Source organism: Moschus berezovskii, chromosome 5 (assembly GCF_049115385.1).
Source record: "Moschus berezovskii isolate FMDL1 chromosome 5, NW_MosBer_1.0, whole genome shotgun sequence".
NCBI lineage: Eukaryota > Metazoa > Chordata > Mammalia > Artiodactyla > Moschidae > Moschus > Moschus berezovskii.
Window position 1 is genome coordinate 125,024,751 of NC_142464.1, and position 16,799 is coordinate 125,041,549.

At 42.8% G+C, this 16,799-nt stretch overlaps 1 protein-coding gene across 4 annotated transcripts in view; it reads right to left on the reverse strand.

The window, feature by feature from the left end:
* ADD1 (adducin 1) overlaps window positions 1-16,799 on the reverse strand; it is a 93,754-nt gene that overhangs the window by 21,369 nt on the left and 55,586 nt on the right. For all 4 annotated transcript variants that reach the window (XM_055434471.2, XM_055434469.2, XM_055434474.2 and 1 more), the window contains exons 4-6: window positions 11,179-11,330; window positions 2,772-2,852; window positions 2,436-2,585 (exon numbers count right to left, since the gene is read on the reverse strand). In XM_055434471.2, the coding sequence (XP_055290446.1) occupies window positions 2,436-2,585; window positions 2,772-2,852; window positions 11,179-11,330 (383 nt within the window). The remainder of the gene's footprint in view (window positions 1-2,435; window positions 2,586-2,771; window positions 2,853-11,178; window positions 11,331-16,799) is intronic.

Consider the following 16,799-nt stretch of genomic DNA (forward strand, 5'->3'; position numbering starts at 1 on the left):
TAAAAGGAAATTTACAAAGGGTTAGGATAAGTATGCTGTACAATCTCTCAACATTAATTTAAGTGAAAAATCTAAGTGTCCATATAGCCCTTTAAGTTTCCTTAAATTTTCCAAACTGATCTTAGAATATGCTAATTTTAAATGTCTTCTACCTAGACGAACAGACTCCAGAGATTTAAATTGTAACTGTAATAATTTCTAACAGAGAAGTTAATCCAAAAAGACAATAAGCCCAAAAAAGGCAATATCATTACTTAATTCCTTTCACAGTAACAGTTTTTCTATAAGATATTTCATTACAAAGTAAAATTACTTTGTTAAGTTTTAAAACAAATTACATGCTAGATATTTGTAACTACCATATTCTCAAAGGTACCTCTAACAGTTCCTTTAAAAGCACAGATTATTCCAGGTTGGAATACCTGTATCACTTGGAGAATTATATCTAATAAAACTGATGCCAACATTAAGACCCGTATCTTCAAAGCAAAGCAAACAACCAGATTCTCACGTTCATCCATACAAGCAAAGATCTATGACATTAAAACATCTAGATAGAGTAAAATTCACTATTTCTTAATCAATGAGGTTATCTGTCAAACAAACCCAGAAAGTCAATAAAATACAAAACTGGTGATAAAAAGCCAATTCCAGCTAGCTCTTGAGTGTTTGGCTCTCACAGGGCTATACTAACAACCAGAAAGCCTATTTTCACACTGAGGGGTCTGAGTCTTTATCAGGTGGCCTGTTTGTACCAGAGGGCCCAGACTTGGTCATTAGCATGGGGCAGGTTCCTGGCCAGCTCGGGGCTGGAGCTGAGTCTCCTCAAACGGCCTGGACCAGTTACACCACACAGCTCACAGGATCTCAGCTCCCCAACCAGGGACTGAACCCAGGCGACAGCAGTGAACACATGGCGTTCCATCCAATGGACCACCTAGGACCTCCCTTCCCCCATCGTCTTACTCCTCCCAAGTCACGATCCAACCTAGGTTCCACTGACTCCAGGCAGCTTATCTGTGGATGGCGGGCTGGGTCTGTCTCTAGGCCTCAACCTCTCCACCTATACTGGGCTCCTTCCCACAGTCCATCAAGCAGGCTCAAGTCTCCTATACCCTCCTAGCCCTTCCACAGGGAGGGGCCCACAGCTCCTCCACCCACCCCCCACCTCCCCACTCCTTTCCCCACTCCTCCTCTCAAACAAGGAGTCTCCACTCACTGCCATCACTCTACACTTCCCACAGAGCCTCCCAGGCACCGAAGTCTCACTTCCCTCTTTAATACACTGATTCTCTGTTAAGTCTTATGACATTTCCAGATTTATTATGTTTTTCAAAATTAGAGAGCTGGGCTTCCCTGGTGACTCAGGGGTAAAGTAAATAATCCAACTGCTAATACTGAAGACATGGGTTCTAGCCCTGATCCGGGAAGACCCCACGTGCCTCAGGGCAACTAAGCCTGTGAGCCACAACTCCTGAGCCTGTGCTCGAGGGCCTGGGAGCCACAGCTCCTGAGCCTGTGCTCGAGGGCCTGGGAGCCACAACTCCTGAGCCTGTGCTCGAGGGCCTGTGAGCCACAACTCCTGAGCCTGTGCTCGAGGGCCTGGGAGCCACAACCCCTGAGCCTGTGCTCGAGGGCCTGGGAGCCACAACCCCTGAGCCTGTGCTCGAGGGCCTGGGAGAGCCTGTGCTCGAGGACCTGGGAGCCACAACCCCTGAGCCTGTGCTCGAGGGCCTGGAAGAGCCTGTGCTCGAGGGCCTGGGAGCCACAACCCCTGAGCCTGTGCTCGAGGGCCTGGGAGAGCCTGTGCTCGAGGGCCTGGGAGCCACAACCCCTGAGCCTGTGCTCGAGGGCCTGGGAGCCACAACCTCTGAGCCTGTGCTCGAGGGCCTGGGAGCCACAACCCCTGAGCCTGTGCTCGAGGGCCTGGGAGAGCCTGTGCTCGAGGGCCTGGGAGCCACAACCCCTGAGCCTGTGCTCGAGGGCCTGGGAGAGCCTGTGCTCGAGGGCCTGGGAGCCACAACCCCTGAGCCTGTGCTCGAGGGCCTGGGAGAGCCTGTGCTCGAGGGCCTGGGAGCCACAACCAGGGACGCCCGCAGGCTGCATCTACTGCAGCCCGTGCCCCACACCGAGAGGAGACCCCTCACCGCGCTAGAAAAAAGCCCACGCAGCAACGAAGACCAGCAGAGCCAAAAATAAGATAAATAAAAATAAAATTATAAAAAGTGAAGTTTAAAAAAATTAGTAAATGGACCCCTTAAATACATATATATCTATTCTTTTAAGAAAGTCACACACAGTAGTAAGAGTCTTCTAACCCAACGAGATGAAGGGCACTGACTTGCTGCGACGAGAGGGCAACGCGGAGGGAGGGTGAAGCCCTGCTCCCCGAACACCCTACAACCTCAGGCTCTGCCAGAGCAGCACACACTCACCGCGGCACCGGCTGGTGTGTGAATGTGCACGACACACCTCACGTCCGGGCGCGCAGCATAAATCGCAGAATGCAATGTGAAGCCCGCCTGGTTCACTCCTAGGTTAGTGCTCCCGCGATCCACTACGTCTCCTTGTAGATTGACTTTAACCTGCAATAAGAAAACAAGCTTCAAGTACCATGAGGATTTCAAGTTGTCCTAACTAGAAATTATTTAAAACAAAGTTTAAAGTGTTAATAACTAAAAGATTTCCCCTGACTTAACCAGACAAAACAGACTTTCCCCTCTTTCTTGAGTTTTATATGTCTATGCCCAAGAAGACAAGGGCATTCTTACCAGACTGGATGCAGTCACTTCGCTGTAGAGAAGTCCAAAAGGTACAATGAGGAAATGCTCCTGCTCAGAGCTCACTCTGGTCTGTGGGGAGAATTACCAAATTAGCTCAAAGATCCTACTGAAATCACCTGCATCTCTTTCTGTCCATAGACTTACAAGCTTTCTGTGAACATCAGGTGTGCTACACAGGAATGCACTTAATTACAGGGCCCATCACAAAGCTAAAAGGTGATCTGAAAGCTTCCTATTACTACGCTGTAGTAGCTTATTAGGTACATAAAGCGTGCCTTGATCATATTCATGATAATTAACCTTATGAAGAGAAAAACCTATAGGCTACCAAACCAGTACCATGTGTAAAAAGCTGATCTCCTCAAGGGTGGAATAATGAAAACCAAGAATTACTTTTTAAAAGTCAAAATTTCTTTTTTTTTTTTTAAAGTACTCAAAACCTAGAGGATAGTAAACAATCATAAAAATCACAAATAAGAGAAAGTTGTTCCTCTCTGCTTGATGAAAAGCTTCTACACATTGCACCCTCACTCCTCTGGTCTAATTCTGCCTTCCACAACATAGTTCTCTTTCAACAATTCGTTCAACACAGATCTGTCACATATGATCGATTTGTGCAAGATGCTAGTTATGTAGCTAAGAGAGGAAAAAAAAAAAACACGAGTCCTGTCCTAAGAGAGGAGGAAAAAAAGAGTCCTGTCCTAATGAAATGTAGTCTAATGTTTAATGATTTGGGAATAGACTCAACAGACTTCACAAAGCTACTAGAATGGAATACATTTACTCCTGGGCCAAGAATTCTAACTAGGGTCAGACAGATGGAATTCAGTGGTTGTTGAAAGGCCTTACGGCATTTAGTCAACTTCCTCACCAGCGCGGTGACTTCTGCAGTGGCCCAAACAGAAACACACGTGGGGTCTATGTGGACAGTGGCAGTGATGTCCTCAAGCAGCCTGCCTCACTCCTTCACTCTGCAAATAGTCCCTGGTGGGCTACAGTCCACGGGGTCACAGACAGTCAGGCTGAAGTGACTCAGCACACACGCACACTCTTTTCTTACTGACAGTTCTTTATCTAGTCTGGATACTAATTCTTTGTTGGCTACCCGTAAGGCAGAAGCAGAAGATATTAACAGGTGGCAAGAATACACAGAACTATACAAAAAATATCTTAATGACCCAGATAACCACAGTAGTGTGATCACTCACCTCGAGCCAGACATCCTGGAGTGCAAAGCCAAGTGGGCGTTAGAAACCATCACTATGAACAAAGCCAGTGGAGGTGATGGAATTCTATCTGAGCTACTTCAACTCCAAAAAGCTGATGCTGTTAAAGTGCTGCATTCAACATCCCAGCAAATTTGGAAAACTCAGCAGTGGCCACAGACTGGAAAAGGTCAGTTTTCATTCCAATCCCAAAGAGGCAATGCCAAAGAATGCTCAAACTACTGCACAATCGCACTCATTTCATACGCTAGCAAAGTAATGCTCAAAATTCTCCAAGCCAGGCTTCAACAGTACATAAACTGAGAACTTCCAGGTGTTCAAGCTGTATTCAGAAAAGGCAGAGGAACCAGAGATCAAACTGCCAACATCTGCTGGATCATAGAAAAAGCAAGAGAATTCCAGAAAAACATCTACCTCTGCTTCACTGACTACACTAAAGCCTCTGACTGTGTGGAACACAACAAACTGTGGAAAATTCTTCAAGAGATGGGAATACCAGACCACCTTACTTGCCTCCTGAGAAACCTATATGCAGGTCAAAAATCAACAGTTAGAACTGGACATGGGACAACAGACTGGTTCCAAATTGGGAAAGGAGTACATCATGGCTATATATTGTCACTCTGCTTATTTAAATTATATGCAGAGTACGTCATGAGGAACACTGGGCTGGATGAAGCACAAGCTGAGATCAAGATTGCCAGCAGAAGTATCAATAATTTCAGATACGCAGATGACACCACTGTTATGGCAGAAAGCAAAGAGGAACCAAAGAGCCTCTTGATGAAAGTGAAAGGAGAGAGTGAAAAAGCTGGTTTAAAACTCAACATTTAAAAAACTAAGATCATAGCAACCTGTCCCATCACTTCATGGCAAATAGTTGGGGAGACAATGAAAACAGTGAAAGATTTTAGTTTCTTGAACTCCAAAATCACTGCAGACGAGGACTTGCAGCCATGAAATTAAAAGACGCTTGCTGCTTGGAAGAAAACCTATGAAAAACCTGGGCAGCACATTAAAAAGCAGAGACATTACTTTGCTGACAAAGGTCCGTATGGTTAAAGCTATGGTTTTTCCAGTAGTCATGTATGGATGTGACAGTTGAACCATAAAGAAGGCTGAGCACTGAAGAACTGATGTTTTTGAACTGTGGTATTGGAGAAGACTCTTGAGAGACCCTTGGATTACAAGGAGCCCCAACCAGTCAAGCCTAATGGAAATCAACCCTGAACATTCATGCATTGGAAGGACTGATGCTGAAGCTGAAGCACCAATACTTAGGCCACCTGATGGGAAGAACTGACTCACTGGAAAGACCCTGAGGCTGGGAAAGATCGAAGGCAGACAGAGAAGGGGACGACAGAGGATGAGATGGTTGGATGGCATCACCGACTCAATGGACATGAGTTTGAGCAAGCCCGGGGAAGTGGTGAAGGACAGGGAAGCCTGGCGTGCTGCAGTCCATGGGGTCAGAAAGAGTAGGACACGACCAAGCAACTGACAACCACTAGAATCTGTGAGGCAAAACATTCTAGATTGTAACCTTTTATTTTTACTCTTTTTATGGTGTCTTTTAATGACAAAAAATTTGTTTAACGTAGTCAAATTTATCCATCTTTTCTTTTATGTTAAGTGCTTTGGTGTCATAAGACAACTTTCCTTCGGTCAGAGATTAAAAGTCAATTTTTTTCATTTATATCGATCCTAACCTGGCATGCTGAAATCCATGGGGTCGCAAAAAGTTGGACCCGACTAAGCAACTGAACAACAAAATTATTAAAGTATTATTTTTCACATGTAATCCTTCAATCACTGGAAATGCTTGCTGAGTCTATAATGTATGAGGGAAAATCCAATACAACTTTCCAACTCTGATGTTTCAGTCCAGCTGTGCCAGCACCAATCATAGCCTGGTCTATCATTCCCCTGCCGATCTGCAATGCCAACTCTTGTGTATCCGCTTTCAATAGACGCAGATCCAGTTCTAGGTTCTGTCTCACCGGTTTATCTGTTTCTTCCTTTGCCTAAAGCACACTATTTTAATTATCATCATATTATAAGTTTGACACCTGATAGGAAAAAATACCACGTTACCTAGTTCTCCAGGAGTGCCTTGTCTATTCTAGGCCTTTTCCCTACACATAAGTTTTAGAAGCACGATGTCAGGTCCCACATTAACAAAAATACTACACAACCAGTTGTAATCACTTCTTTTCTCTTTGTATGTGTGTGTACACACACATAATTCATACGGCTATAAACAGTATACATTTTATACTTTCATAATAATTTTCATGTTTTCACATTGTCTTTATAATTGTTTCTCTTAATATGTAATAGTCTCTTATATTGATGTTTAATAACTGAGCCATTTCCCACTGACTGTAGGATATTAAGACTCAAATATACATAATGTCTTTTTTTTTTTAAATTTTGGCTGTGCAGCACACATGCTTCTCTTAATTGCAGTGTGCAGGCTCTCAAGTTGCAGTGTCTGGGCTTAGTTGCCCTGTAGCACATGGGATCTGAGTTCCCCAACGAGGGATCGAACTTGCATCCCCTGCATTGTAAGGAGAATTCTTAACCACTGGACCACCAGTGAATTCCCCATGTTTTCTTCTTTGACTTCATTCCTAACCATATTTTTCCAAGAGTGAGCTCAACAGATCTACACATTTTAATGGAAAAAGCTGAAAACCTACAATTTTCTAAATTGCAAACAAAAAGGAGAAAGTCCTAAACACGAAGCCCCAGAATGAAAAAAGAAAAAAGAGGACATTTCAAAGAAAGTTTTCTAGTCCCCAACAGACTAGCACTGGTCTCACTCCATGTCTTCCCACATTTAATACCCCTTCTATGTGCACAAGGGATGAGTGTTAACGTCTTTCACTCAAAACCAAATATCCCTGACCCTGTTTCCACCCACACCCCTGATGCTCACCGCCTCAGAGGGCTGACGCATCGTGTGGATGCAGGAGGGCGGTGGCCCTAGCACTCCACGGACACCAGGAGGTGTTCAGGGGCAGGAAGGCCTAGCCGTCAGCTGAGTGCCACCGAGAGAGGGAGCCCAGCGGGGCTGTCCTGCTTTTAACACCCTCTACCACCCCACCCAAAGCTTCTCTAAATCCAAAGCAATCTTAAGATAGCACCGTAATGCAGACAAGCATCCCCAGCCCTCTAACACCTGCGAGCACTTTTAAATCCCTTCAGCAGGAAATCTCCAGTGCCCTCTCTCAGGGAAAGGGCAGAATGACCTCTGAGCACGTTTGGTTGTACTGAATACAGTTAGCATGTCTTTTCTCTTAAATCTGTGCATGAAAATACCTAGACTTGGAAATCAAAAAATGGATGCCATAAATAGTTAGAAAAACAAAAACCTTCTTTCTTAAAGATCCTGTAGCTCACAAGCTATAAGAAGTACTTTTTGGTAACTTCAATTTCTTTTTTTTACTCAGTGTTAAGTCCCAAACAGAACACTTATAGAAAAGTTAAACAACGAACTAATGTTTTAATTCTGCCAAGTCCTAAATAATTAAAGGGGGAAAAAGGAGCAATTTAAGCAATTCAAACTTATTGAAATAGCATTCATAACAGGACTACCAGTAAACAGTGTTTAAAGACCCACAGAATGTAAGGCGGCATTAAGCCAAGGAGGGCACTTCCTATCAGTTCTGCAGGGTTTCATGGAACTAGTGTTTAGGCAACCATTTACCATTACATCTCTACACAAAGCATTCTGTCAAATATGATTAGTCACAGAGGCCAGCAATCTCCACGCAGGCACAAGGCAGAGAGCCGGCACTTGTGGGAAGCTAACTGGATCCACTGATCAAACACCAAAAGACACCATGGAGTGCCTGTTTCATAATTTCACTGAAGCGGAATTTCAGTTCAACTGGAGATTTCACTCCATCTTTCCATCCGAGAGTTCACCATGTTCCTTCCTCCTGTGCCCAGCACAGGAACTGGTCCGAGGGGACACAACCAGAGGCTCCCGTCATGGAGTTGAAATAGACGACACAGAGATGGACAACAAGCAAGTGCACAGTAAGCACGACAGTAGCGCTGTCAGGGAAACGAAGCAGGAGTGCCAGGTGGAGGTGACGCTCCACAAGCGAGACAGTGTGGATACAATAGGGCCAGATTCGCAGCAATGCAGAGAACAGACACAGGGCAAGTTAATTCAGTTTATCTGGCAAAGATTTCTATCACGTCCCAGAAGCACAGTGCCCTGCTCACAAAGGTGGGCCTCAGACCACCATCATAAAGGCTACTGATCCCTGGAGTTGAGAGTGGAGCTGAGGGCTTCTCTGATGGTACAGTGGCTGGGGGTGCAGGTGACATGGATTCAATCCTGGGTCTCAGAAGATCCCACATACCACACACTGAGCCCGTGTGCCACAATTATTGAGCCTGCAACCTGAAACTGCTGAAGTCCGCACGCCCTAGAGCCCACGCTCTGCAACGAGAGAGCCCACTGCAGTGAAAAGCCCGCACACTGTACTGTGAGAAGAGCTCCCATTCTCCACAATCAGAGAAAAGCCTTCATAGCAACAAAGACACAGTGAAGTCAAAAATCAATAAATGAATATTGTTTTTAAAAAAAAAAGAAGAAAAAAATTAAACTATTGAAAAAAAAAAAAGAATAGTGCTGAACTAAATACCAGTGTTTAAGACCACAAGTAAAACATACCTACACACGTGTGTTAAGTATTGTTTCCTGAGTGTGTTAAATATGCATAAAAGGGTAATCTAAACAGCTGTTAATGCTGGTTATCTCAAGGGGTTAAAAGTACTCAGAGGACTATAACTTCTTCTTTTGTATCTGTGTGAGGTACATTTGCCACAATAAATATATAATTTAAAATATTCAATGAAAGAAACTGTAAAAACAGACGAGATCAAGAGGTTCAAACAAAGAGATCACCTCCACCAGAGAGACGAGGAACAAAAGAGAAAAGGGGAGGGAAGGGGAGCAGATGGGAGAAAGCCGGAAACCTCAGAGCACACCGCTGTCGTGTTCAGTCGCTCAGTCGTGTCCAACTCTGCGACCCCATGATTGCAGCACGCCAGGCTTCGCTGTCCATCACCAACTCTCAGAGCTTGCTCAAACACATGTCCATTCAGTCAGTGATGCCATCCAACCATCTCATCCTCTGTCGTCCCCTTCTCCTCCTGCCTTCTATCTTTCCCAGTATCAGGGTCTTTTCCAATGAGTCAGGTCTTCACATCAGGTAGCTAAAGTATCGGAGCCACAGCTTCAACTGAATATTCCAATGAATATTCAGGACCGATTTCCTTTAGGATGGACTGGTTGGATCTCCTTGCAGTCCAAGGGACTCTCAAGAGTCTTCTCCAACACCACAGTTCAAAAGCATCAATTCTTCAGCGCTCAGCTTTCTTTATGGTCCAACTCTTACATCCATACATGACCACGGGAAAAACCATAGCTTTGACCATATGGACCTTTGTCGGCAAAGTAATGTCTCTGCTTTTTAATGTGCTGTCTAGGTTTTCCATAACTTTTCTTTCAGGGAGCAAGCGTCTTTTAATTTCATGGTTGCAGTCCCCATGTGCAGTGATTTTGAAGCCCCAGAAAATAAAGTCTGTCACTGTTTCCAATGTTTCCCCATGCCATGGGCAACATTTTTTCTATATGCCATGAAGTGGTGGGACCAGATGCAATGATCTTAGTTTTCTGAATGTTGAGTTTTAAGCCAGCTTTTTCACTCTCCTCTTTCATAATGCATTAGGAATCTAAAAAAGTAGGAAGCAATGGAATCCCAAGCCAGGAAACAAAGTCTGACCTGTAAGTAGGAGTCAGGACACTGCAACAGGTGGTCAGGAGCATAAAATGGGCACAAACATCAGGAAAGAGGTGCCATTTTCTTGGCAACATGACACAGTCATTTGTGGGGAGGAGGGGTCAGGCGTTTTGAACAGGAAAAGACAGTGGAGAAATCTTAGCGAGCTCATAAGAGAAATGTCCAGCAGTTGTCAGATAGCAGTGTGGGTCTACTTGAGCCTGAGGTGGTAAATCTATGGAGAAAGCCAGCAGGCTCTGTTTTGAGGCTCTCAGCACAACCGGATCTGGCTTCTCGGGTACAAGGAGGAATAACACAGTGTTGGCAAAGAGTACTACTGAAATGATGGACCCTGAAAGCCAGGCTGGACATAACAGAGAGAACATGGCTGATGGGCTGAGATACAGAAGGAAAATCCCAGAAAGGCAGGACCTGTCTCCTTTATCGATACAACCCCAGAGTCAGAGTCATGCCCAGTACAGAGCAATAAAGAGTTACAGCAGATGCCCAGTAAAAACTCACTGCAAGAATGAACTGAAGAAAACAAGAGGTCCTAATAATGTTGATAAATGGCTAACTGGAATAGTTGAAGAAATAAGTATGAAAGACAGAAGGCTTTTGTCAAAGTAGGAAAGAAAACATCTTCATTCTTGGCATTTGAGTCATAAGAAGAATTTTTTGTTGTTGCCGTTAAGTCACTAAGTTGTGTCCGGCTCTTTGCAACCCCATGGAATGCAGCACACCAGGCTTCCCTGTCTTTCACTGTCTCCTAGAGCTTGCTCAAACTCATGTCCATTGAGTCGGTGATGCCATCCAACCATCTCCTCCTCTGTCGTCCCCTTCTCCTCCCGCCTTCAATCTTTCCCAGAATCAAGGTCTTTTCCAATGAGTTGGCTCTTCACATCAGGTGGCTGAAGTGTCAGAGCTTTAGTTTCAGCCATCAGTCCTTCCAGTGAGTATTCAGGACTGATTTCCTTTAGGATGGACTGGTTGGATCTCCTTGCTGTCAAAGGGACTCCCAAGAGTCTTCTCCAACACCACAGTTCAAAAGCATCAATTCTTTGGTGCTCAGCCTTCTTTACGGTGCACCTTTAAAGAGAACTTTAGGAACTGCCTATAATTTGGTTAACACTCATTTACTAGGTTATCATCAAGAAAAGAGTTTTAAAGAACTACTGTCCTCATAACTTTTAATTCAAACTGGCTAGATCTCCGATTATTATATGGTGCAGTTAGGAATCAGAAGGAAGGTATCCCAAGACTTACTTTGGCTCAGCCAGATTCCCTCTTCCTCTTGATGAAAAGAAGTGGTGCAGACACATAATACTCCACTTTTCATTCAGTTATGGCCCATTCAGTACTCACTGTGATATGATTGTAGATAAGCTGAGACCATCCAAAGAGATCCGCTAGTCTATAAAACGCTGCCAGTTTACACCGCAGTAACTTCTCCCCTTTGTCATAGGCAATAGAATCAGACCCTCTAAGGTCATTCACAGGAGTCACCATACCAAGACCTGAAATATAAAAGAAAAAAAAAAGATTCAAAGACTTAACATTTCTTGTCAAATGTAACTCAAACAACAGTTGAGATACTAATCCTCCCACAATGGGTCAGGAGGTAAGTTTTGAAAATGTCCAAGACTATTTTATAAAGGCTGTGTTCCTGCAAATTAATACAAAAGTTAGGGTAGAAATCATTAACAAAAAAGTAGCAAATCTGTGGGATGCAGTAAAGCAATACTTAGGAGGAAATTTACACTATTAAATATAGTTTAAATATATTGTAATTATATTTAGTATAAACATATATAAGTATATATAGTGTAAATATAGAGCAATATAGATTAGAAGGGTTTTTTAAAAATGATCTAGGTTTCTACCTCATAAAACTGCAAATTAAGCCCAAAAAGAAAAAAAGAGCAATAACGATCAAGCAGACAGGAATCAAACAAAAGCAGAGTGAAAAGCTGATTTAATCCTGAGAAGGTTAAAAAAGTAAGAAAATGAACAACAAAAGGAGATAAAGTGCATCCCCAGCCCAGACTCATCAACAAAACACAGCAAAGACAGAAGGTACCAACATGAATAAGCAAGGGGAAAAGCACCGCATTTCCTACAGACATTGAAAGGATAATAGGAACATCTATGACAGCAAACTTTTAAACTTAGATGAAACAAATTCCTTGAAATACACAAGTTTTTAAAGTTCACTCTGGAAGAAATAGACATACTGAACAGCCCTATTCATTAAGCTGCATTTGCAGAAAAAAACATTCCCCTAGGGAAAACGCTGGGCCTAGATGACTGTGGTGTCAATTCTATTGCTCATTTAAGGAAGAAACAATATCAATTCCGTACAAATTCTTCCAGAAGATTCTACACAAATTCTTCCAGAACACTTCCCAACTCATTCGCTGGCTCAGCATTACCTTGATATCAAAACCACACAAAAACATTACAGTACATGATATTACAAGAAGAAACAGACCAATATCCCTTATGAACACAGGCCAAAAATACTTAACAAAATTTTAGCAAATAATCCAGCAACATATAAAAAGGATGTGACTTCTCAAAGTGGTGCAGTGGTAAAGAATCTACTGGATAATGCAGGAAGCACAAGAGATGTAGGTTCAATCCCTGGCCTGGGAAGATTCCCCTGGAGCAGGAAACGGCAACCCACTCCAGTATTCTTGCCTGGTAAGTCCCATGGACAAAGGAGTCTGTCGAGCTGCAGTCCACGGGGCCACAAAGAGCCAGACAGAACTGAGCACAAACACACACACACATATATAAAAAGAGTAACGCCTCATAACTTAGGGAGTTTATCCCAGAAAGAAACATTGGCTCAGTATTCACAAACCAATCAATATAATCACCATGTTAAACTAAAACAGAAAAATCATGGAGTCACTTTAACAGATGCAGAAAAAGCATTCTGCAAAATTCAACATTCATTCGGGATAAAATCTCTCAACAATTTAGGCACAGAAGGGAATAACTTTGATCTGATAAGGGACATACACAAAAAAACTACTAAAAATATCAAACAAAATGATGACAATGTTCACTCCTAAGATCAGGACAATGCAAGGATGTATGTATACTCTTGCACTCTTCATAATCCCATACTAGGGATTCTAACCAGAGCAATAAGGCAAGAATGAAGAAAATAAACACACACAGTGGAAAGGCAGAAAAACACAATATCTGACTGAGTGAGATGCCTGGTCACGGCATAAGTATCCTCGTTATACACTGCTGCTAAGTCCATTCAGTCACGTCCAACTCTGTGTGACCCTACAAACTGTAGCCCGCCAGGCTCCTCTGTCCATGGGATTCTCCAGGAAAGAATACTGGAGTGGGTCGCCACGCCTCCTCCAGGGGATCTTCCCTGTTGTACACTGCTGATTTTAACTATGAATTGTCTCAAGCATACAGAAAAGTCCAGAGAAAATAATCTGTGGAAACTGGTAGCACAGGACTCTCAAAAGGGGAGGGGAGAGTGGGAGTGAGGAGAGGAGGAGACAAAAGAAAAGACCCAGGTAAAGAGCGGCAGGGGAGTTGAATAAGCCGCCGCACCTCAGCATGTCACAAAAACAACGGAAGGCTGAGCCCTGCAGTCAGGGCTCCTGAACCAGAGCCCTCCAGGAAAATTAACTTCATGTAAAAATAAACAGAAAAATACCATAATCAAATACCACACAAAGATTATTAAAATAAAAAGGAACAAAATCAATTCCTACACATAATGAAAGCACACAAGAAAGAAATGTCCACAAAACAAATGAAAACCATAACCTATTACTTCATAAAAAATAAAGAAAAGCATTAATAATGAAAGTGAAAGCATTAGTTGCTCAGTTGTGTCTGACTCTTTGCAACCCTTCAACTATAGCCCACCAGGCTCCTCTGTCAAGGGATTTCCCAGGCAAGAATACTGGAGTTGGGTTACCATCCCCTTTTCCAGGGGACCTTTCCAACCCAGGGATCAAATCCAGGTCTCCTGCACTGCAAGCAGATTCTTTACCATCAGAGCCACTAGGGAAGGTATGAAAAAAATTTTAATTAGAAAAATTCAAAAATGAGGGATGGAATGTAAATGTAATTAGATATAAATGAAAAACACTTTAAAAATAAAAGGAGCATAAAAGTGAGAATGAAGAAAAACTTTTTAAATCATAAAGAAATGAAGAAAGTAATTTAAAAAAAAGGACTTGAAAAAAAGTGACAGTTAAAGAAGACAAAGAAAATCCAACAAACAAAATCCAATGGGTATACCAGGAAACAAAAGCAAGTGCACAGAACAAATATTAAAAATTAACTCAAGAAAACACTCTGAAAATAACAAAGATTTGAAAGGGAAGGGTACATTATCTGAGAAAACTCATCTAGAAGGATCAATACCAAGACATATTCTGGCAAAATTTCTGGAAAAAAAAAAAAGGTCAACCATCAAGGAAAGAAACCAAGTAACTTAAATACTGTCTTCAAATTCCAAGAAAATGAATTATGTATTTAAGATACACAAAATAGGAAAATGTGAGCCAATGATTTTATACCAAACTAAATAAAATTAACACTGACACATAAAGGCCACAATGCAAGAACTCAGAAGTCCTTCCCACAAGTGTTCTCTGAGAAATTTACTATAAAAGGAACTTTAGACAACCAAACTGTCTCAGGGAACCCTGATACAAAGACTGGTGGTGAGCGTTAAATATATATTTATTACAGGATTAACTTTCCGAGGTGGCCCTAAGTGGTCAAGAACCCGCCTGCCAATGCAGGAGACGAGGATTCAATTCCTGAATTGGGAGGATCCCCTGGAGTAGGAAATGGCAACCCACTCCAGTACTCCTGCCAGGAAAATCCCATGGACAGAAGAGCCTGGTGGGCTATAGTCCTCTGGGTCTCAGAGAGTTGATGTGATTGATCACACAGACTGATTCACAGGATGAAGTTATCAGCTGTTGACACTAAATGAACCGTAATAAGGGAAGACGGTAACATGCAATGGTTACATGTTCTGACAACACAGAATGTAACTTAAAACATGAAGAGAGAAGATACTGGTATAGGACTGATACTGTATGCGGTATGTGGGAAAAACCCAATGAATTATTATGTAATATTCAACATTTGTTCTCCTCCTGTCCTGGAGAACCAGAATTCTTGGAGAAGAAAGGAAAACAAATGTTAGATAGAAAAGGTTAAATAAAATACCCCTTAGACCTGAATTTCAACTGAAATTATGATTTCTATATACTTATGATTATACTTACAATTCCAATATATCAACATAGTATATAAATCACCAGGTAATATATATTTCCTATCTTTATCCACTAAAAAGGACTAGAAAGAATGACTGATCAGTCAGTAGCAAAAAGCATTCCTAGCACCCAGACTAAAATTTCATTTTTCACAAAAAGAAATCAAGGTTTCTTAGAGAAATGGCTGACTCCAGATGTGGGGCAGGAAATGCACCCAATGAGCCTAGAACACCTCCCACAGGGGCCGGGTGGACACTGTCAGAGACAACCGGCTCAGGATCTCTCCAGTCAAAGGCTGTCATATCAGAAAAGAGAACTGCAATGTTTTGAAACACATTGCACATATTTAAATCCATGCATCCAAAATACAACTAAAGAAACAATAATTAGTTGCTTTAGAAGTATGACAGGAAACCAACCTCTCATTTTGAAAAGGGTTTTTTTCCAGTAGTCATGTACGGATGAGAGAGCTGGACCATAAAGAAAACTGAGCACTGAAGAATAGATGCTTTTGAGCTGTGGTTTTGGAGAAGACTCTTGCGAGTCCCTTGGACTGCAAGGAGATCCAACCAGTCCATTCTAAAGGAGATCAATTGAATTTTCATTGGAAGGACTGATGCTGAAGCTGAAACTCCAATACTCTGGCCACCTGATGCAAAGAATGGACTCATTGGAAAAGACCCTGATGCTGGGCAAGATTGAAGGCAGGAGGAGAAGGGGATGACAGAGGAAGAGATGGTTGGATGGCATCACTGACTCGATAGACATGAGTGTGAGCATGCTCTAGATGATGATGGACAGGGGGGCCTGGTGGGCTGCAGTCCACGGGGTCGCAAAGAGTCAGACACAACTGAGTGGCTGAAATGAACTCTTCCTATATGAACTGTACCAGGGGGTAAGCAAAAGAGCTGAGAGGAAGCTTCATTCTTTGTGCAGACTGAGCGTTGACTCCCACCAGACTGCAGCTAGGAAGCTGGTCTGCTTCGTATGAAACCCTGACAAAGAAGCAGGTCACCCATAAACGGCTTAGCACCAAGTTCCCCGCAATCATGTGCTGAGTGACAGAACGAGGCAGCGCCCTTTCTGGTCACTCACCATTTCCCAGGGAAGTTTCTCTTTACAGAAGTATTCTAACTAGTAAATACAGAAGGAATGACAGAATTAAAATATCACCATTTTGGAACTTTTGTTAAATTGATGGATCCAGGCACTGAGCATGCATGTCTGCTCCAACACAAATGGCAACAAGCAGACATATGCACCTGCTGACAGAACGCAGTGACGTCTATCTGGGGGGCTCACCAAAGAACAGAATCCAAATATACCCAGGCTTCTAGACCCAGCTACCAATTTACTATGAATACAAAAGACAAAAGGGACGTGTTAGCACCATGGAGATGGAATAAAGAATTCAAGACTGCAGTAAACTCTGCAGGTTAATGAATCCCATTTTCTTTAAAGTGTGAGGAGAAAAAGAGAGACAGAGGGGCAATTTGTAGCTTTAAAAATGCTTATGAGACAATAAGTAAAAATGAAAAACACTAAACCATCGAGCCGGAGAAGGCAGTGGCACCCCACTCCAGTACTCTTGCCTGGAAAATCCCATGGACAGAGGAGCCTGGTGGGCTGCAGTCCATGGGGTCGCTGAGAGTCGGACACGACTGAGCGACTTCCCTTTCACTTTTCACTTTCATGCACTGGAGAAGG